Source organism: Lutzomyia longipalpis, chromosome 1 (genome assembly GCF_024334085.1).
Source record: "Lutzomyia longipalpis isolate SR_M1_2022 chromosome 1, ASM2433408v1".
Taxonomy (NCBI): domain Eukaryota; kingdom Metazoa; phylum Arthropoda; class Insecta; order Diptera; family Psychodidae; genus Lutzomyia; species Lutzomyia longipalpis.
The window spans coordinates 35,959,196-35,979,897 of record NC_074707.1 but is presented as its reverse complement, the minus strand read 5'-3'; the positions used below and the strand labels follow the sequence as shown (position 1 = coordinate 35,979,897).

Below are 20,702 nucleotides of genomic sequence, written 5' to 3'. Positions count from 1 at the left end.
CAAGTAGAATTAGCAGTGATAATGAATTGATGATGATTACCCGAGTTCCGCTCTATTACACTGAAAATGAATTTTAATTCATTTTCTACACTTAAAGCGTGAACCACATAAAAAGTCTGTGAAAGCAACAATGTGCATGAAAGAAGAGGAAGAAGAGAAGAATGACACAAAAAAGAAACGAGAAATAATAATTTTTCAAAGTATAATTTAGAATAAAAAATTGAAATAAATAAAAAGACAGCACAAAAGTTGAAAAAAATAAATAACATTAGTTTTTGTTATGGATTTTCTTTTGGTTTTCATTTTTGGTTTTTTTTTAACTTTCAAATCCTTCATCCCATCCGGTAAAGTCTTCTGGTGGTTCGACGTAGGGTTTATGGTCTTCCAGGAGTTCAGTGAGATTTTTTACCTTTGGCACGTATGGTGGTTTCATTGTCATGGTTGTGAGGGCTTTCCAGTCAAACTTGCGGAAAAAATCATGCGTACGGAGGCCTGAGATACCCTCCTTTTGGCATCCAAGCCTTTTGATTGGATTCACGCGACAGAGTCCAGAAATGAGGCTTACTGCTGCTTTGGAAAGGTGTCTAGGATAGCGGTTTTGGGGGATTCCTCTGAGGATCTCATTGAAGATTATAAAGTTTGTGCTTCCCGTAAAGGCAGCTTTGCCCGTAAGGAGTTCAAAGGCCAGCACCCCAAGTGACCAGCAGTCAATAGATCGACAATATCCGCGATTCATGATAATTTCAGGGGCCATATACGCCGCCGTACCGACAAATGAGTACGTCTTCTCCCCGGGTACGGTTTCCTTGGAACAACCCAAATCAATAAGCTTGAGGTACCCACTGGAATCCAACATGAGATTCTCAAGCTTTAGATCGCGGTAGATAATATTTTTCGAGTGAAGGTACTCAATGGCAGAAATAACGCAAGCTAGGTAGAATTTTGCGTGTGATTCGCGGAATTTTCGCTTCTTTTGGAGAAGCGTCCAGAGATCACCGCCGAGACAGGGTTCCATTAGGAAGTAAACATAGCGGGTGTCTCTGAAAGTGGCACATAGTTTTACAATAAAACTGTGATCACACATTTTCAGTAATGTTTTCTCACTGTAAACTTCCTCTTGCAGTTGCTTCTGTACCACATCCACTTTCTTGAGGCACTTTAGAGCGTATCGCTCATCATTTGGTCCACTAACGAGCTCTACACGGCCATATCCACCCTCACCAAGTGTTCCGATCACACTCAAGTCCGTTAGTGAGATTTTCCTATCCTGATCGAGAACTTTGTAGTCAACGTATCTGATGAAGTCACTTTTGTCCAAAATCAAACACTCAGTTCCCGGACTATTGGCGGTTACTGTACAATCTCGCATTTCCTCCGTGATTAGAGATCGATCCCCAAAGTAATCTCCACGCTTGAGAACATTCACATCAAGCTTCCTCCCGTTGTCATACTTCAGCGAAACCGTTGCCGTTCCACCACGAATGATGTAGAATTTATCAGCAATGTCGCCTTGCTTAATGATCTCCCATCCTGCTGGATAGAATTCCCGACGGAGGAGATCAGTCATGCGATTGATCACAAAGGATCTATTTGTGAAGCGCTTGAAGGTTTCAACACCTTTGAGGAAGCGCATATTATCATTCCGTTCACGTCGGCCTGTATCAACCATAATTCTCTGAAAGACCTGCCGTGGGAGTTTGTAGAACTTCACATTCGTACGTGCCCGAATGGAGGCAAATCTCTTAGCCATGTAGAGAATTGCCAGCTCCCCAAAGAGAATTCCTGGACCGAAGTCTCCCATGAATTTATTCCCGATCAGGACTTCAAACTTCCCTTCGTACGAAACGTACATTGCATCCCCTTCATCTCCTTCACTGATAATCATGGTGTTCTCCTCTGCACTTCCTGGTATCATAGCATCCACAAGAAGCTGCAACCGTGTATCATCCATGATGTTCTTGAGGTAGTCATTTGTGAGGATTGCATTTCGCAGAAGATTATTCGTTTCGCAATCCTTGGGGATTGTTTCAGCTTCAGTAAAGTTGAGACTTGGCGGTTCAGCACGTATTCCATGTCTCCGCTGAAGTGGGGACTATCGTAAAAATGCCAATTCATAATCACGTTCATATTTAACTAATAGAATTTGCACCAGATTTAAACTTACACTTGAGAGGTTTTTATCATGTTTTATGGTCCCGAATGGAAGGGGCGATATGATCTGCAAAGGAAGTCAAGAGGAGCCATTTATTTTCTTCACTCATAGATAAGTCTTTTTTCTTTCTGTTAATTCGTTCCTATTTGTTCACGAAACTTACATCAAAATGATCAGTTTTCCGATCCGAACCAACCGAATCTCTGGAATTGACATTCCAATTTCTCGAACAACAAAATATTTTCATATTACTTTAGAGAGACCACTTGGTATTCACTTAGATACAGCACTAATGTTACTTAAGCACTCCCCTGATTTTAGAGTTTTTGGCGTTGGATGTGGGAAGTGTTGCTGGAAGCATTTGCTCTGTTCTGGCGTTCACTGCAGACTGACTTTAAATGTAGAAACGCATAATCAAATAAAGGGGCTTAGAGCTCAAGTACCTCCACATCCATCAACTGACTTATCAGTTGATTTGCGAAAAAAAGTGAACTTCTCTATCTCAAGCATTGGGGAGTTCCTCGAAATCATCTTTTCTCTTTACACTGCTAATGGAAATGTATAGAAAAATTGAAGATAGAAATAATCGTTAAGTACTTACTTTAGCAGGGACCAGGCGCCTCCATTTTTTATATCCGACAATTGGGATGATCTGCATGGAAGAGAAATGGAGGCGCCTAATCTAATCTTAACGTAAGGATTTGTGTTTTTTTTACCGTTCCTGGATAAATCTATTAGAACTTTTATCTTGTTCTTCAAATGTTCTTAAAAACTTAAAGATTTAATAAAAGAAATTATCTCTGAGTTATGTACTTTTTATGTTAAAAAAAATTTTCTTCGGTGTTTCTTTTAAATAAAAATAATAGTAAATTAATTAATTTTAATAATTTATAAAATCTTGAATCCAAAACCGTTTTTTGCAACTCTATATAGGAAAGAGCTATATCTAACCTTGAAAATTAGTTTATTTAGGTATTAATTTATTAGTGCATGATAATCAAAACAAATATTATACAAAATTACTTTCTTGATAATTTTCCTGACCTTCCCATTGGTGAAAAGTCCATAAAGTTCGAGATAAAATAATATTGGAAATATTTCTTTCTCTTTATTGCACAAATGCGACTAATTAGATGACAATAAAATAAAAGCGATTGCGCTAATCAAATACAAAAAGGACTTATGAATTTCATTCAGTTTTATGTAAATATTGACATTCAATGTCTGCAAATTACGCAAGTTTTAAAATTAAACAAACTGATATATTTAGGTTAGATAATCCACACCTGTTGTAATTGTTTTTCACGCGCGTATTTCCGTGGAGAAAAGCTCTTCGCGAAGTATTTGATAAGAAAAGTATACAGAAACATATAAAAATGCGTCTGAAGTCATACCGAAATAGCGTGAGGCAAGACGGAACCGAAATTATCTCTTTATCTCCTCGGAAATTGGATTTTATTGAATGGTCTTTAATTTTTTTTTCAACGTGGAGCATATTTCTTTGTATTTGTGGATTGAAAAAAAAGAGCTTCAATTTATCGCTAAAGCTCAACAAAATCCACACCCCTTCCTAGAGTTAATGATTTTTTAATCTCCATGGGATTATGGGTTAAGTTTCAAAATAAATGGGGATTTATCATAGTTCAATTGAGGATATTAATAAATTTACTATTTATAGATTGAGTGACAAATTATTTTTAGTTGATAGGTACAAAGGTATAAAGCTCAAGTTCTGATTCAAAGCTCTTCACATGACTTAAATGAAAGTCTTGAGAAAACTTTGAGTGTTTAAAGATTTTTTCTCTTAATTAATTTCGTATTAAACTCTTATAAATTTTCAACATATTACTCACTAAATTTTAAAGTGGGAATAAAAGTTAAAATCACTTTAATATCTCTTTTAATAGACATACAATTAAATGGACTTTAATATCGTTCTTATTCACCTTATTCACCATAGAAACATTTTTTTGGAATATACTTCACAATAATTTCCGAAAACCCTAAAAAAGAAAAATAAATCTAAGAATTGAAAGGTTTGTGGTTTTATTGTGAATTTTATTAAATCGATTAGATTACAAAGGGGATCATCAAACACTATATTTCTTTTTACCATCCATATAACATTCTGACATCATATTTCGCCTCCGTCGTATTTGTATTCAACTCCTTTTTCTTACATTTCTTTTCCATGTTGAATATGGGCCGAGAAGGGTGCAAAAGGGCTGGAAGGTGGGTGGCTGTGTGAGTTGCTTTTTTTTTGCCTACTCGTGAACTTCCAACCCCTACTGAACTGAAAAAGTGCAGTCAAATGTGGGTGGGTTGGTCTGTTCAGCGGGAGCGTTGTGTGTTAGTTAACAACGATATGTTTCTATAGCATTGCTAAGACGGAAAAAAAGTCGAGAAAACATACAGTGATTTTGCCGCATTTAACTTGGCAAATTACATAAAAGTTTGGGGTATTATTTGTTGGGGATTCCGCGTTGCTTCTGGTGACTTCATGGCTTTCAAAGGGGGCCTGCTAAGCAGGGTAAAAAATTTTCGCACTGACAGTGCATTAGGGGTGTCCCTGACTATAAGTCGTGCGTACAGGAAGGCTCAATACGGGTGGCTTTATCTCTTCCGGGACTTTAATTCATCCTTCACGAGCTTTCTTAGAAATTCGTCTTAAGATGTATTAATTTCTTGTGCCATGAATCAGCAAGTGACGTACTAAACTAAACTCTTAATGGATTAATATGGATTGTCGTACTTAAATTGTACAAAGCGTGTGTGAGACAAGTATCCGTGTGTGCAGTTGGTGATTAGGTTGAATTAGTTTGTTGTCGTCATTGATTTGAAAATTGATTTTGTGCGCCTCTTTGATAAATCACTTTTCACGCTTGACAGACTTCAATAAAATAATCTACAATCTCCCATCCGCGACAATTCAATATAAGATTGAAAAATAAAGTGTTTCCCCTCTTGCAGATGAATTGCGATCATCTCTTTGCGATATAGAGACGTTCAATCATATGATCTTAATAAATTTATTACTCTGCCAACTTTAGTGCTCATTGTTCTCCTACAAACCAATAAGGAATTGCAAATATGCCGTGAAGAGCCATTAATTTTTTTCACTCGAAGAAAATTCATGATTCACGGCTATTTAGGGTCTTCGCGCAAAGGTTTTGCTCGATTTCACCTGGGAGTTATTTTTACATATTTAATTTTATAGGAAAAAGTGTAGAGAGGGAATATTTTGCGTGTGTCCCACTGGAAGTTAATTTACATTTCTTTAGCAGAATTGTGTAATTTTTTGGCATATTCACATGCAAATATATAGATTTGTGGTGCGCAAAGTTGGGAAACCTCACCTGGGGGATTTGTGCCCGTGTCTGCTGTATGAAGAACATAAATTTGGGCAATTCACGAATATTTCATACAGTATTTCAACTAGTCTACAATTTTCTCAACAAATTTTCTTTCAAAACAATTTTTTGACATAAATTAAAGTATATTTTTACTCCATTCATGACTTTCTTTAAATTGAGAAATTGCTGTGTAGGAGTTTATTCTCTTCTTGTACACCGTATTCTAATAATAGAATGCGTGAGATATCATGACTGTGAACTACTTTGGAGCAAATATTTTTAATATCAAACAAGGAAGACACCAAGTCCATCAAATAAAACTTTGATAAAACTCTTTTCATTCAAACAATTTTCTACCAACAGAGTTAAATTACGCCAATAGTGGTTTGATATCTAAATGTTTGCAAACACATTACAATTGCGTTTTGTTTGCTCAAAGTGATGGAAAAGCTAACAAAATTTCGTAGAAAGCATTTTAGCAGATATCTTAAGAACCTTCTACCACTTGAGATTTTATTTATAGACTTATAAAAGGCATGATATAGTTGGTGCGAATTTTTGATAAAACCAACGATTGTGCTCTTCTGGATAGAACGAGTTAATGCACATACTGGTGAAAATGAATCTCTAATTTTACGGATTATAAATTATTTTAATATTGAAAATTAAAATTAATAAAGGAAATTGGGGCTGAAAGGAAAAAACAATGGATAGAGAAATATTCCAAATATTTAAATTTTTACAAAGAAATAAAATATGAGATTATTTTCTTTACGTTACAGTAATTACGTGGTTAAAGTTCTTATAACATTTTGTTGTCTTTAAAGAAAAGAAAAATAATTAGAAAAAAATAAATCTCATTTAATCTTCTCAGTCAATTGAAATTGGAAAAAATAAAGCACAGATAGAGGAATTTTCTGATATTCCTGAATTTTCTTTAGGATTTTGTACTAATTTGACTAACTAATCAGAGATTTCATTCTTCTCCTTAAAGTACAAATTTTTCAAAAAATTCTGGTGTGTCATCATTTTAGAAAGTATCTTGAAATTTATTCTTATTCTTTGTTCAAGACAAAAATTAATGAAAGTTACTTCGACAGTTGGTGTATACGCCCATTTACTTACCTATATATTCACAGAAATAAAATGGAGCTGTTAGCTCGAAATCCAATTCCCTCAGACCCATCAGAAAACTCTCAAATAATCGAGTATTACTTCAACGTAAGTTTCTCTTTAGTTCTAGACGTGGAGGCCCCTATTACTCATAATTCATTTTCACCAGTATAGTAATCATTTTTTTGTACTCTCTCATTGTAGTATATTGAATTCACTCCATGTGGTTCACTGATCCCCTTTGGACAATTGAATCGGCCCAATTGCGTTTATTTTCCCTGTGTGTATGGATAAAACGGAAATTATTCTTTGAAATTGACTGCAAAAAAGAGCATTTTGAGCTAATTTGCGGTTTTCATCGACCTAATTTCTCGATGATAAAAATAAAATTGATGAAAAATGAATTTTCAGCGTGCATCAGAGACTTCTTGAAGGTGGCGTGTGTATGTGTGTTGCCTAGAAGAAGTTATTACACCTGCCACGGAGAATATAGTGACTATAAATGGGAATGTTTGGACAAATCTTGCACAACTTTCAGCGTCTGAGTTTGTACAAGTAAATTGATAAAACATTCCATCAAGTCGCAGTAAATAGCATTTTCTATGTATCAATAAAATAATATAGCATTGAACTGTGAGGGGGCACGAACACATTGCCGCATGCACGTAGTTTGGTATGGCGATAAACTTACAAATTGTTATTATTGCACATTTATTTTACTTTCTTCAGCACGCTGGGGAGCTTCTGCCGCCAATGATGGTCTGGTGTGGAGTGTTGGGTGTATAACGTAAAACGGTGGCAAAGCCCGCGCGATGTCTAAACAATATTGCTAACACATTGGTTGTTATGTGCGGTGTGTTAGAGTTGATGGTTTTTTTTCCTTCTATATAGTGTAGAGAGTATGTAGTTCCATACCGTTTGGTTGTGACGACGGCGAAAGTTCGGTACGGCTTTAGTTGCTATTCAAATATTGACGAATAAAGTCATGCTTCGGATTTAGACGCGTGGTGTGTGTTCCGTTGAGTGGCTATCACCACCACATCAAGTGTGCTATCAGCATCTTCCTGTTCGATTGAAATCGCGTGAACCTTCTTCAGTAGAAAAGAATTAGGAGGAGTGCCGTCATCAGAGTGCCTTTATCTGCCCGAAAGCATTTTTGCACAATACATTGAATGGCACATTGTTTTCACTTTTTCCTCCGATAAACAACCTCTTGGGTGGAAATTCTTGAGATAGCATCGTGATTAGTGAGTGATATATTTGGAACAAAATAATCATCATGAAGTATTTATTGTGTGTATCCCGACATTGATTACAACGGCATATCGTGTGCAAATCAATGACGTATTGTGTCACGTTTCTCATGCAAAATTCGCTATTGGAGTAACCACAAAAAGGTGTACCTATATATCGAAGTAACTCCGTGTCAAAGTGTGAAAGTGATTGCGAAGTGGAGGCAAAAAGTTTATTGAGACTTCCGCTCAATTGCGTGCGCAAATAACCTTTTATCGATAAATTTTTTGAAAACCTTTTGCACGGGTTAATGAGAAAGTCTGATGGATCCAAAAGTGGGCACCAATCAACCCATTAACCCTGTTCTTCGAGTATTTTATGCGAGCTTGTTCTTTAATGCCTTCTTATGTGCGATTAACTGAGAGAGCTAATAAACTATTTTGCCCACTTAATCACATTATATGCTGTGAGAATACTCAAAGGAACCTACACGGAGATTTTTATCGCTCAATCATACACCAGGCTATTAGTTCAAGGCAATTTTGCATTGCACTGCAAAAAGTCGTTGGGATTTACTACCGATTTACTACTTCACAATTTTATTTAAAATTTTATTAGATCAATGTTGAAACTTTCTTTAAAAGACTTAAATTGTATAGAAAAGTTTTCTTAGAAGCAAAAAATTCTTTGCCAACATAATGAAGTATTTTTTGTGAATTAAAAATCATTTTGAAGTGATTCAACGTTAAGGGACAAAAATATGGAGAATTTAGAACCAAAGATTAAGAATATTTGCAGTATTTTAAGAATATTCGTAGATTTTAAGAATATTTAAAATATTTATTCTGAATTTTATGTATATTCACCAAATCCTGAGAAATACGTGAAAAATAATTTTTCATCTAACATTTTTGCTTCTTTCTCTAAATTATTTGATTTCTTAATTTTTTGTGTTGCACTAAAATTTTGTTTCTTAAAATTAAATTTTCTTTCGAAGACTGATTTTTTTGAACCTTTAAAATTTACATTAATTTTGTTAAAAAAAAATAGAAATCTTCCCACTTAAGAAATTCAATAAACACAATAAAATAAATGAAGGACTTTAAGAGTATTTTAAGGAATCTCTATAAAAGAGGTGTAAAAGACTGTAAAAAATTTCTTTCGCAATAAGTTCTTTCTTGTTCTATTCTATTTGTCTTTTGTATCAGTTTGCTAAAGCTTCTGATATGACTTATCCACTTGACCGAATTTATTTAATCAAAGAGCTTAATAAACTAAACATTATAAAATCTCTCATTAAGCTCTGAACTTGACATTATCGAGAAACCAGAAAAAGAATTATTTTTCGCTTAAAAAATTCAAAGAAAAAGTCTCTAAAATTCTCCAAATGAGACCATTTTTTCACAAAATTGAAATTCTTTATTCTGTGCTAAGTAATACATTAAGGTAGCATTTGGTCATCAAGTTCTTCGCCGAGTTATTCCAAACTTTGCCACCACATGGACAGAAATTCTTTCAATATCAAACAAGAGCGGAAATCAAAGGCAATCAAGCTGATTTATTGTGCATTTTCTTCTCTTTCCCATTACGAAACCCGATTTATTTCTCAACTATTTATGCAAATTGTTGGACGGTGAAGTGCCCCATAAATTTCAAACTTGAAGAAAGCTATTTTGTATTTACTTTTTAAAACTCCTTACCTTACTCGAAAAAAAAATCCAACTATTCAGAACTGAAATTATTTCCATAAATGGGAAACCTTGATAAATTCTTTGAAGTAAAGTCGCGCAACATTAAATTCTGGGGGGCTGTGTGCGCGTCGAGCAATTGAATTCAATTTGAAAATGTTGAAATTAAAGTTTCTGTAAATAAAAGTTGAATCATTTCTGTAATATGCTGTGTAGAATCGTGATGATTGTGACGTCAGTGAGTGAATTGTGGTGCGTCTTTTGTCTCAACATCATTTTGAATAATAAAACGTTTTGAAGCAACACATTCTTGGGATATTTGAAATACATAATTAAGTGAATCTGCGACGGATTTTGTAAGAGCTTGATTGCTTTGCTTAGAAAATTATCTTCACTCTGTATGCTACAGGGTGTGCTGATTAATTTGTAGCATAAGATGTGGCTTGTTGAGTAGCTAGATATGAGGGTATTTTAGGAATTTTATTAGTGCATATTAATTAAATTCCTTTAAAATAAGACTCATCTATGCCTAGGATGAATATACAATTCAAATTAAGTCGGTAAATGGCTTAGGCGTGAAGTATTTAATTAATATGAAAAATTCATTTTTAAATCAGTCTAAAATCAAGCAAAATTTTAGTAGATGTTTTTCAGTTTGTGCTTTTCCGGCTTTTCCGTTCATTTTATTTGAAATCTCAACATAACTTTCGCTTTTTGAATATTTTAACTAAAAAATTTATGCTTCCCTCTACATTATTCTCTCTCTGAATCTTTTCTCTCTGCAAACATTCTTATGCTAATGCACAACATAAAATGCTTTTTCTCATTGTATGATTCGCGAATAATTTACATGAGAAGCATCAGATTTTCAAGCAGACTTGCCCTAAAGCCTATGATAATGTAGCAATTTATATCAGTTTAGTGTGAAAGAGAGAAATCATCTTTATAGTGGTCAATAATTTGTAATTTATTGAGCAAAAATTCATGTATATTTCATTGTATATTGCTTGCTCTTTTGCTGAAATGTGAGATGAGGTGTCGGATGAAAATAAAGTTGTTTCCCATTTAACTCTTCCTTTCCATGTGTGCTGGTGCGCGCAGAGATAATCGAAGTGAAAAGCCCAATTTGGAAATGCCAACATCGGACAAAGTTGTAAGGTTGCCAGATCCAACAGTCAGGTATATTTTTGCATAAAAAAAATGAAATAATTTTTATGTCAGTTTCATGAAAAAAGAATTAAATTTATTTTAACACAATTTTTCAACCATTCACCGTCTCAAAAAAAATTCTATGCTATGTGTAAATAACCATGTTAATGATTTGTAGAACATATCGAACATCAGATGAACGTCCACCTGTGTATTCAAGAAAACTCTATAAAGACTTTTTACCGAAATCACTCATCACGCAAAACCAGAAAACCCGTGTTCAATTGAAAACAATTAAAAATAATTATATCGGGTAATTAATTAATTTTTTTTATTTTCATTAATCAAAACCATCTCTTTCTTCTTTAGTACATTATGTGGTAGAATTTTGTGAAAATATCTATATAAAATGGAGAGTAGAGTTTGAGAGTAAAAATATTGAGGAAAGTGTTTTTTTGAAAGAATAAAAAGAAATCCCATTTACTTGTGTAGTGCAATTGAATCTCAACTGACCGTAAAATGATTTGCCCAACTTCACTTTCCATTGCGACCGGCATTTCTTGCACAGACCGCATCTTGTAGACGCCATGGTTTGTGTAGGTTTTGAACTAAATTGCTTTTCTTTATTATGAAAATTTAATTCACCCAGAGTAAGAAATCAGGGACAGTGACGCTGTGCAAATCAATTTTCTCGATTGAAATCATAATTTTATGTTCAACACTGCCTTGAATGAGTAAACAAACAGTCCAGGGGAACTTTTTTTTTGCTGAAAATATGGAATTTGTTGCGTAGGTCATTTTTAAATATTGCCTCAGACAGTATAGTAATGTTGACGTAATTGGAGAGTTTGTAATATTTGCGAAAGTAATTCCGAAAAAAATATAATAAGTTTGCAATGTAAATATTTGGAATTGCGAAAAATATTGCAGAGGAACCATTAATTTTTAAAAAAAATATTTTTACAAGAGAATACAAGAATTTTTTATTAGTTTATTGGTAAGAGTATTAACAAATTATGCTATTTGTAAATTCTTTTATTCTATAAATTAAATGAAAATTAATTTCTTATGATTAGCCTAACCATTCGCGTTCTTTGGGTCATACGTAGACCCGAACATAAAATATTTTATTTTTCCAAATTTTTAGGAATTCAAGGATTTCTCCAAGTTTAAAATGCATCAAATAAAAGTAAAGAAGATGTTTTGATTGAGTAAAGTCCGTTAAAAGCACCCACAGAATAAATATCGTGACAAAAAGAGCGCATATTTCAATGTTTTTCTATGTTTCTCATGAACGCGAAAGGGTTAAAAATAAAAAGGAAAGGAGCTTATTTATTAACTAGTCAACCCGAGCCCCCAATCACGTGTGAGCAAACTCCATTTTAAGCTATAAAAGGGGGCGTATATTAGTAGGGGGGATGAAAATACGGTACCCCGAAAAATTCTAAAAATTAAAAAATCCCGTTATCTGACCCTTCAGCAGGTAGAAAATGGAAAAAATCAATTTTTCTGTGGGGGCGCTATAAAGGGGGGTTGGGGCGGAATCCCATATAGCGCTTGCAACTCGTATTGACCCCCTCTACCCCCATACCAAATTTCATCAAGATCGGCCCAGCGGTTTCGGAGGAGTTCATGTGCCACAGACAGACAGACTTTTCAGCTTTATATATTAAGAAGATATATCCAAATATTCTTATTCGTGGAATAATCGGGGCATAGCTCATTTTGTAGAAGATCAAAAAAAGTATAAGAAATCGTCAAAGAAACTCCCTATTTTCCACAGGAATAAGCCGGGAAAATCGGAAAAATATTTATGAAAAAATACAAAATTTGCGTCACATTTTATATTTTTTCGTTTAAATATTGTAGGAGCGCTTTGACCAATTCGAGAAGAGAGCCCTCTCGACGGTCAAATGTAACCCTTTCCTCTCCCTAAATTCCTCTCTCTCCCATAACGGTGCTGAGGACTGCAGCTCAACTGAGAAAGATCAGTTGGGCTGTTGCTGCGAGAGCGAACACACGTCACCGCAGACTGTGTTCCTCTCCAGCATGAAAAAGGGCGAAAGTCCCAGCCCGTATTTTTAATAATTATTTGTTAGCCTACATTTCAGAAGTGGGATTTATCCACAATCACGAAGTGAAAAAGTGCACGTGGTCGGAAAATGTGACAAAAAGAAATGAATTCACGGGACGGGTGAACTCTGATAGTGCGTGAAAATGTACTGTGCGGTTTCTCAGGAGCTTTTATTTCCGGAAGAGTCACCCGGAAATGTGTTGGAAAATAAAGAGTGCTCACAAAAAGTGAATTGTGATAAAAAGTGAGGTTAAGTTTTGTGTGAAAATGGAAAGAAATCATTCTTATTTATTTATGAGAAAATGAGTGGAAAAAAAAACAACAGTTTGTGGGAGGATTGGCGGAGAAAGCGGCTGGGAGGCTCCTGAACGATGCTCTTATGCTTTTTGGGGGTATTTGGTTGACGTCCGGGTGCCAATTGGTTGTGAATCTCCGGGGTTTTGCCTTCGTTCAGTGTGAGAGTCCGGAAGATGCGGCTGCTGCCATGGAAAACGTAATTGATTACGAGATCCATGTTTTCAATGTGGAAGAGAGGAAAATTTAGGAAATTTCCGACATGGATGCCACCAAATTCCAGGAACTTCATGAAAATATCCTGAATGGCAGAAAATGAGATTCAGTGACATCAAGGAGAATCTTTGACGGAAAATCTCAACCAAACGGAGAATAATCGCCTTGAGATGCTTGGGAATCAGAAAAACGATTCTACGGGAATTCGGAGGCCCAGCAAACAGCCACAAATCGGGAAACGGGCATTTTCTCAGGAATACGAGATCATGGTGACCACTAATCAGGAACATGGAAAAAAATTTAGCATTCAGCAGGGAACTTTGGGTGCTTGATTATGCTCGCCAATGGCAGAAGAAAACAAATGATTGCTGTTAGAGATGCGTGAAGAGGCGTTCGTGAAACAGGAGTCAGCGTCGCGTGATGGCACACCTTTAGAAGGAATTCGGCTGCAGAAGATGTACGTGTTTGAGCAGTGGAGTGTACCGGATGCAGTGATAGAATGACAAGATCCTGCGAGCATCATTTGACGACTGGAAAGTTCCCCCATGCCATCAGACAGTATCTTTAATGGTGAATGACAGCATTCGTAGCGGTGTGGTTCGTGTTCCAGCCGGAGATGCCTCTTAGAGAAAAACAATTTCCTGAGAAGATCAGAGAAGTATAAGTGTGCATGTTTGTTGAATGAGGGGCCCCGTGTGAATGATTGAATGAATAATTGTACAGCGAGTGCTGTGAAATGTTGTGTATTATTTCAAGCGTCTAGGTACAATTTTTCAATGAAAAGTAATTGCTCTCTGCTTGAGCTATATTTTCAGAGGCAGCGTACTGCTGGGTTGTACTAACCCACGAAAGAGTTCATGGTGGACACAAGACCAAGATACATCCAGCACAGTCTTCAGTGATGGTGGCAGTATCTGATGACCTTGATTGAACATGCCACGGTGACACAATAGGGGTAACTGCAATGAGATGCATCGACAGACGTGAGAAATTGATGTTCATCAATTGTGAATTTACGCAAATTAAGGAGTTCTGCAGTGAAGTCTGTGTCTCGTCGTGAAGACCCAACAGGACGAGACATTCATGAAGGTGGAGGATCTTCAACATCGTTGCGAGTGAAGAGCGAAAATGACACGGATGATCAGTGAAGAATTGCTCTCCTCCCCGGGTTATAAGCGTAGGAAACAATAGGTGAAGGTCACAGAGAGGATCAGAAGGTTTTCTCGGAGCTATTCCATGACACGGTGCTGCAGTATTCCTATGGTGTGGGTGACTTTACACCACCGGATGAAAGGAATAAATAGATGACACGAAAAGAGGTTAATAACTCAATTCATGTCGACAGCGGGCACCTAGTAACACATTAGGTACAAGAGAATACCTCAATTATGCATAGGGAGCACCTAATAAGTGAGACTGCTGTGCACTTCAGTCGTGGGAGTAGATATTCTCAACGATGTGTCCTGACAGCAGAAAGCTATGGATATTTGAGAAACGTGAGCTGTTGCCAGGTGGAGTTGAAAGCATCGTAGATCGTCGTCAGGGGTATCGGTTCGGTAGTTAGTTGAGATATAACGAAAGATGTGCTTCGGAATTGAAAGCATTTTAAGGATGAAGTGTAGATTCATGGAAGTATGATGAGCAGGGAGATTGGTCGTAGACGGAATCTATGGTTACCTTAATGGACATCGTGAAAGTACCAGTACTTATCCAAAGTCTCATCGATCGAGTTCGCCAACTTCTAATTGAGATAGATGATCAGTGGCGTGAAACCATGTGGGTCGGAGACACAAAAGGTAGGGAGTTTAGAGTAATGAGATATAGCTGTTCGTTGATGAATGGAGCGTGAATGGATGGATACCACTATCTTCATCTCAACAAAGAGTTCTGTCTGTGCTATGCGGTTTTTGGACAGTTGATGGCCCAGGATGTGTCTTTAAAATTTCTCATGCAAGATGACTTGTACCGAGGCGGTGTGGTTACAGAACCGGACACAAGATAAGGCTTCAGTTGTAAGAAATCACGCGTCTGCGAGGTATGAAGGGAATTCAGTAACTCATCACGGGCATTCGTAGTGATACGCTATGCGGCTGTGAATCCGCAACTTCTATAGAGGATCAGAATAGGGTGAATTTACCAGAGTTGTTTCATCCTAACTGTATCATGGAATGATATACATTCGTGAGAAGATTCCGACGGCCACTGAGGTGAGAGAAGTCATTAAGAAGGAGCTCTGAGGATGGAAGAAAGAAAAAAAAATCCAATTTAGCAACAGAAGAGAATGTTTGCAGTCTTCTATCGGGCGCATTAACCGCAGAGTGGGTCGAATATATCGCTGATTCTGAATGGAAAAGAGCCGAAATGCTACAGGAGAGCATTCAAAGTGCTGGATCACGGATAACAATACAACGGGAGATCAATGCCAGACGTCAGAGAGATGAGTACCGGGTTGACATGAGGACGCGGAGGAATGACATGCATGAGTGCGAGGTTACTGCTGGACGTGTTGGGGGCTTAGAGAGATGGCACATAAATGCACCATATCTGGTCCCAGACAGCAGGAACAATATCATCAATAAGTGTGTGCTGTTGCGGAGAACGAGTACATCTGATATAGGGTGAACAATGGTGTGACCGCTAGGAATGAGACTGTGGAAGTTGTGGTGTCTCTAGAAGGAAGAGACTCGGGAGAACAGTGCTTACTGGATTGGATACGATAGACGATATAATTGGCGGATTATTCAATCGGTCGTGTTAGAGTTCTTGTTTCTTCCACATTTTAGGGGTCTAGCGTGGCTAGTGTAGTAAATGTTGAAAGGTTAGAGGTCTCCCAAGGTAGACAAATAATGAGGTCTTATGGCGTTAAGTTCTAAAATTCTCATTGTGGCGTAGGAAATGGGTCTGTAGTGCGGTATGTGATATTATCAATGGCCGTGCGCCAACGATAAAAATATCACGGGTTGTGTTGGTTGCTCAAGTTCTTAAGGTTCTCATTAGGTGTCGTTTGTGTCGTTAGTCTCGGAATTGAGACTTGCAGTGTGTTGAAAGCTAATATCCTGTGTGTATTCCTCAATTTCCTGCGTTGCACAGTGTTCCATCAGTTTGGCAAGTAGGATTTGTGCATCCGTAGTCCATGAAAAGTGAGGATAGCATGGATGGAAGGATAAGTTCACTGAAGATGGAAAAGTTGCAAGAGAGATCGAAAGAGTATGAGAATTTGCCAAAGGTCGCTCCAAATGGAGTATCAGTCGTATTGAGAGTCAGCCTCTCATAGATGTCAAGTTTCGTATGCGAGAAAGATCGCATATGTCTTGACTCTATGGGAACAGTCCGAACAGAAGTTATGGACACTGAGAAGTTAAGAGCCATCCAGTGTATTTTTCTACGCACAGTAGTTGACTCTTGTAGGTACTGGGCCTCATGAGTTTAGCTGGTGTGCGTGGAGGAATGCCAAGGGATGTTGTGGTGGAACGAACCACCAATGGCATGAGTGACATGCCAAGGCAAGCATCCAATCTGAAGTGATCATTTACACATAGTGGTTCACCTATGAAGGTTTTGGGCCTCATAGGTTAAAGCTGCTGTGTGTAAAGTATCATAGGGATGCTAGGGTAGAACCAAATCTACCACTGACAGATGTGTTCTGTCTTTCGTAGTGTCATAGCGATACTAGGGTAGACCGAATCTACCACTGACAGATGTGTTCTGTCTTTCAGTTCTGGAAGTAGAACTGAGCGCTCATAAAATTGCGGAATTTTTGATGGTATTCGCGCCTAGTTCTGATTGAGTTCAACGGACCTTGGTACTCGCGGTGTTATGGGTTTAAAGGAACGGGCTAGTTGAGCTAAGCTCCTAGCTCGGGTTCCTACTATTCACTGTGAGTTGCCAAGGGACGGCAACAATATCAGAATGGCCGAATGTAGGAGCGCTTTGACCAATTCGAGAAGAGAGCCCTCTCGACGGTCAAATGTAACCCTTTCCTCTCCCTAAATTCCTCTCTCTCCCATAACGGTGCTGAGGACTGCAGCTCAACTGAGAAAGATCAGTTGGGCTGTTGCTGCGAGAGCGAACACACGTCACCGCAGACTGTGTTCCTCTCCAGCATGAAAAAGGGCGAAAGTCCCAGCCCGTATTTTTAATAATTATTTGTTAGCCTACAATATTTCAAAACTTTGGAAAATGGTTTCTTTGGCAATTTCTTATTCTTTTTTAATACCTTAAAAAGAGAAACTGTGTCCCAATTGCTCCTCGACTGAAGAAGTTTTCCATATGTCAGTCATTTAACTCCTTTTCAAGATAATTGAGAAGATTTTTCAATTTATAGGGGAGACCGGGGTTAAAAAAGTCACTTAAGGGTTTAGAAAAAGCTCAAAATATCTTATTTCCCAAATAGATAAAGCGAAATGTGTAGCTCATTTCTTTAGGAAATTTACCGCCCTACAACTCTTTCTCAGATCATTTTGTTCTATCTAGCTAAGAAATATGATATTTTAGGCTTTTTCCAAACCCTTAAGTGACTTTATTAGCCCCGCCCTCCCCTATATTTTTTTTCTTTCTCTGTCGATCCAAAAACAAACTAAAAAAAAACAAATTAAGGCTCAATTAAATAAATTTAAAAAAAAAAACATATTTGTCGCCCCTAAAACATTTCTCATTTATGCATCAATTCTCATTCAAGGCAGTGTATCATTTTTTTATAAATCCAATAAATTGTCCCACATCTCAAGTGCACTGTATGTAGTTCTTTTTTATTGCCATTTAAGTGTTTTCAATCAATGTTAATTTCTTGACCAGTCTTTTGTGAAAGAAAATAAAATAAAAATAATTTCTCTCTCTGAAGAGAAATCGCAACGCGAGATGATTGCAGCAGAAATTAAAGCACTTCTTGTTTTTTTTTCTGCACACCTCGTTTAGTGGGAAGGAGGTTGAGAAGAAAGAGGCTGACAATCCGTGGGTAACTGGAGGTGCTCTGGGTACCAAAGATGCCGTTCTTGTGTTCCGTACGTGTGTCCTTTCGCAGCACAACGCATCGTCGTCGGAGCCCGATTTGGTGGACAATGGGAGCCCATCGACGTCCAGTGAATGCGTAGCTGGGGAGTCACTGCCAATGCTGGAGCCATCGAAGGGGGAGAAGAAGAGTCTCGGGAAGTTGGTTGTGAATAAATTGCGCGTGCAACTGGTGTCGTCGATCAGTGAGCCGTCGATTGCACGACGCAATGGCAGCGATTCGGCGGGAAGTGATCAAGAGAAGGAGATGGAGTTCAAGTCAATTTCAGACTCCGAAACGCACGCCAATGAGGACACGAGGAGTGACTCCAAGACGCCAAGGAAGGATAAATCGGAGGTGGTTGTACCCAAAGATAAGTCTGAGATGCCAGGAGCGGTGCTCAATGTGCGGTATCGCTTCATGAACACCGAAACGCGACTTCTGCGGAAGATTCTCGGTGGGCATGGGCTGAAGGAGGCCGAAGAGGATGAGACGTTCAATCTCTTGTGGACGGGGATTCACCTCAAGCCAGACATTCTGCGCAATCTTCTGCCCTATCAGCGAGTTAATCATTTCCCGAGGTAAGCCCATTTATCCGTCACGTCGATAAGGCGCCATCCTCTTCATGATTCTTTTTCTTTATTGAGCATTTCCGCAACCATTCTTCATACCTTTTGTTTACCGCGTCACTTCGCATCTGCATATTGTTGGCAGTTTTTTTATTTATGTAATTCGGCATAGAATCCACTAAATCACGATCAACCCACCCGGCCCCTTGTCATTAAATCGATATATGCGTGTATTTGCTCTTCAAGCGAAAAATTTACCCACCATTAGTGGAACAATTGCGAGATTCCTCAATTTGGCTCCCCTCAAATTGCCTCCTGCAAGTGGGGCCGCGCGCGTCTTGCGTGTACTGTGAGACATTGATGAATAATCCATAAAATGTTCGCACAAGTGAGTTTTGATATGGCAGTTAAGGAGGAGCGAAAATGAATGCGAAGACTTCACTTCAAACCAAACCAATTTGGGGCGGAATTATTTTCATTTTATGGGGTGTTTATGGGGTTCATCCGTCTCCGGTTCGTCATTTTCTCCAGGTAATATAACTCGCAATTATATTTATTTATATACATTTTATCTCTTATCACCATTCGAACCCATGTGGTGACCTTATTTTAAATTATTGAATCACTTCCCTTTTTTTGGAAAATTATTTGAGTCAGAAATATTTACTTAATGGGATTTTTATGTCCTTTTTATTTCTTTCCCTTTTTCTTTTATTGCTGTTTAATTGGTTTTATGGATGATGTATGGAGGTTAATCGAAGAATATTATGAAGGCCATAAATTCCTTCAGTGATCCTTAACATGGATTATTTCTCTTGCATTTAGCACACTTTGTACTGTAAATGTCTTTGGGGATTATCATTATATGTTCTCAATGATTTTATTTCATTTTCTTTTCTATAAATCAATACTTTCATTGAATTTTTAAGATGTGTTACAAAAAAAAAATTAAAACTTCTTTAGAAATTTAAATTTTACTTCACTGGAAAATAAGAGGAATTTTACAAAGAACTGTAAGGGGAATTTATCTGAATGCAAGTAAATTATTTATTCGGAATATTTGTAATAAAGAAGAACTCATTTTTCTGTGAATTATCGTTTAAATTTAAATGACTCGAATTTAATTAAATTATTCAGGAAATTTTTTTTCAGTTTCGGATTTCTTAAGAATAATCGTCTATTTTTGAATCATTCAAATTTTCTGTAAATATTCAGATTGTTCAGAAAATCGTTTTATATTCGGATTGATTCGAGTAGTTCTAAATATGTGTTCGCAGATCATTCAGAAACACTCTTAAACTTTCTTTTATATTCCGATTTTTCCTGAATTTTCTCAAATATTCAGATAAATCAGATTGTTCCGGATTAGTTACAAATATTCTTTCAGATTATCCCGAAATAGTCTCATCTATTTGGAATATTCAGATTGTTCTGGAATAGCCTCAAATAATCGAATTATTCAGGAATATTATTAAAATTCTGATTATTCAAATTATTCGAATTTAATTAAATTACTCAGGAAAATTTTCTTTGAGTTTCGATTTTTTTTAAAGAATAATCATCTATTTTAGAATTGTTCGAATTTTCCGTAAATATTCGGAATGTTCCGGACCAGTTCTAAATATTCGCAGATTCAGGAACATCCCCAAACTTTTTTTTGTATTTTGATTATTCCTGAATTTTCTAAAATATTCGTTTTATCCAGAATGTTCCGGAATAGTAGGCCAGTAGAATTAGCGGAAAATGACCCCAAACTTTTAAATAAATTCGGACTAGCCAAATTTTGCACCATTTGATTCATAAAAATATAAGAAATTTTTTAATATTTACGTGCATGCTCTAAAGCGTATGCTCATTTCAGAAAATGCGTTTGA

The 20,702-nt window shown here is 36.9% G+C and overlaps 2 protein-coding genes across 9 annotated transcripts in view; one reads left to right on the top strand and one right to left on the bottom strand.

Moving 5' to 3' along the window:
* LOC129787032 (tubulin polyglutamylase TTLL5) overlaps positions 1–20,702 on the top strand; it is a 31,876-nt gene that overhangs the window by 7,248 nt on the left and 3,926 nt on the right. Inside the window, exons 1-4 of one of the 7 annotated variants that reach the window (XM_055822318.1) lie at positions 7,379–8,015; positions 10,641–10,718; positions 10,867–11,001; positions 18,187–18,840. In XM_055822318.1, coding sequence (XP_055678293.1) covers positions 10,672–10,718; positions 10,867–11,001; positions 18,187–18,840 — 836 coding nt within the window. In that variant the 5' untranslated portion in view covers positions 7,379–8,015; positions 10,641–10,671. Of the gene's footprint in view, positions 1–7,378; positions 8,034–10,640; positions 10,719–10,866; positions 11,002–18,186; positions 18,841–20,702 lie in introns of those variants that run through there. The other 6 variants (XM_055822319.1, XM_055822317.1, XM_055822324.1 and 3 more) reach the window with 6 other exon arrangements.
* LOC129787034 (cGMP-dependent protein kinase, isozyme 2 forms cD4/T1/T3A/T3B-like) lies at positions 189–2,543 on the bottom strand. 2 transcript variants are annotated; one of them, XM_055822326.1, is made up of 4 exons: positions 2,316–2,541; positions 2,165–2,218; positions 1,105–2,092; positions 189–1,040 (listed from the first exon to the last, which is right to left on the bottom strand). In XM_055822326.1, the coding sequence occupies exons 1-4, from the start codon at positions 2,397–2,399 to the stop codon at positions 1,015–1,017; spliced, it is 1,152 nt and encodes a 383-aa protein (XP_055678301.1). In that variant the 5' UTR covers positions 2,400–2,541; the 3' UTR covers positions 189–1,014. The 2 variants fall into 2 exon arrangements, with proteins under 2 accessions (XP_055678301.1, XP_055678300.1); XM_055822325.1 differs by having other exon boundaries at positions 189–2,092; positions 2,316–2,543.

Bases quoted from the DNA above. Each gene is read 5' to 3' on its own strand.
- LOC129787034 (XM_055822325.1), bottom strand. From the start codon at position 2,399: ATGAAAATATTTTGTTGTTCGAGAAATTGGAATGTCAATTCCAGAGAT. The intron at 2,219-2,315 runs GTAAGTTTCGTG...CTTCCTTTGCAG, and splicing joins GGAAAACTGATCATTTTGAT to ATCATATCGCCCCTTCCATT. The intron at 2,093-2,164 runs GTAAGTTTAAAT...TTTTTACGATAG, and splicing joins ATGATAAAAACCTCTCAAGT to TCCCCACTTCAGCGGAGACA.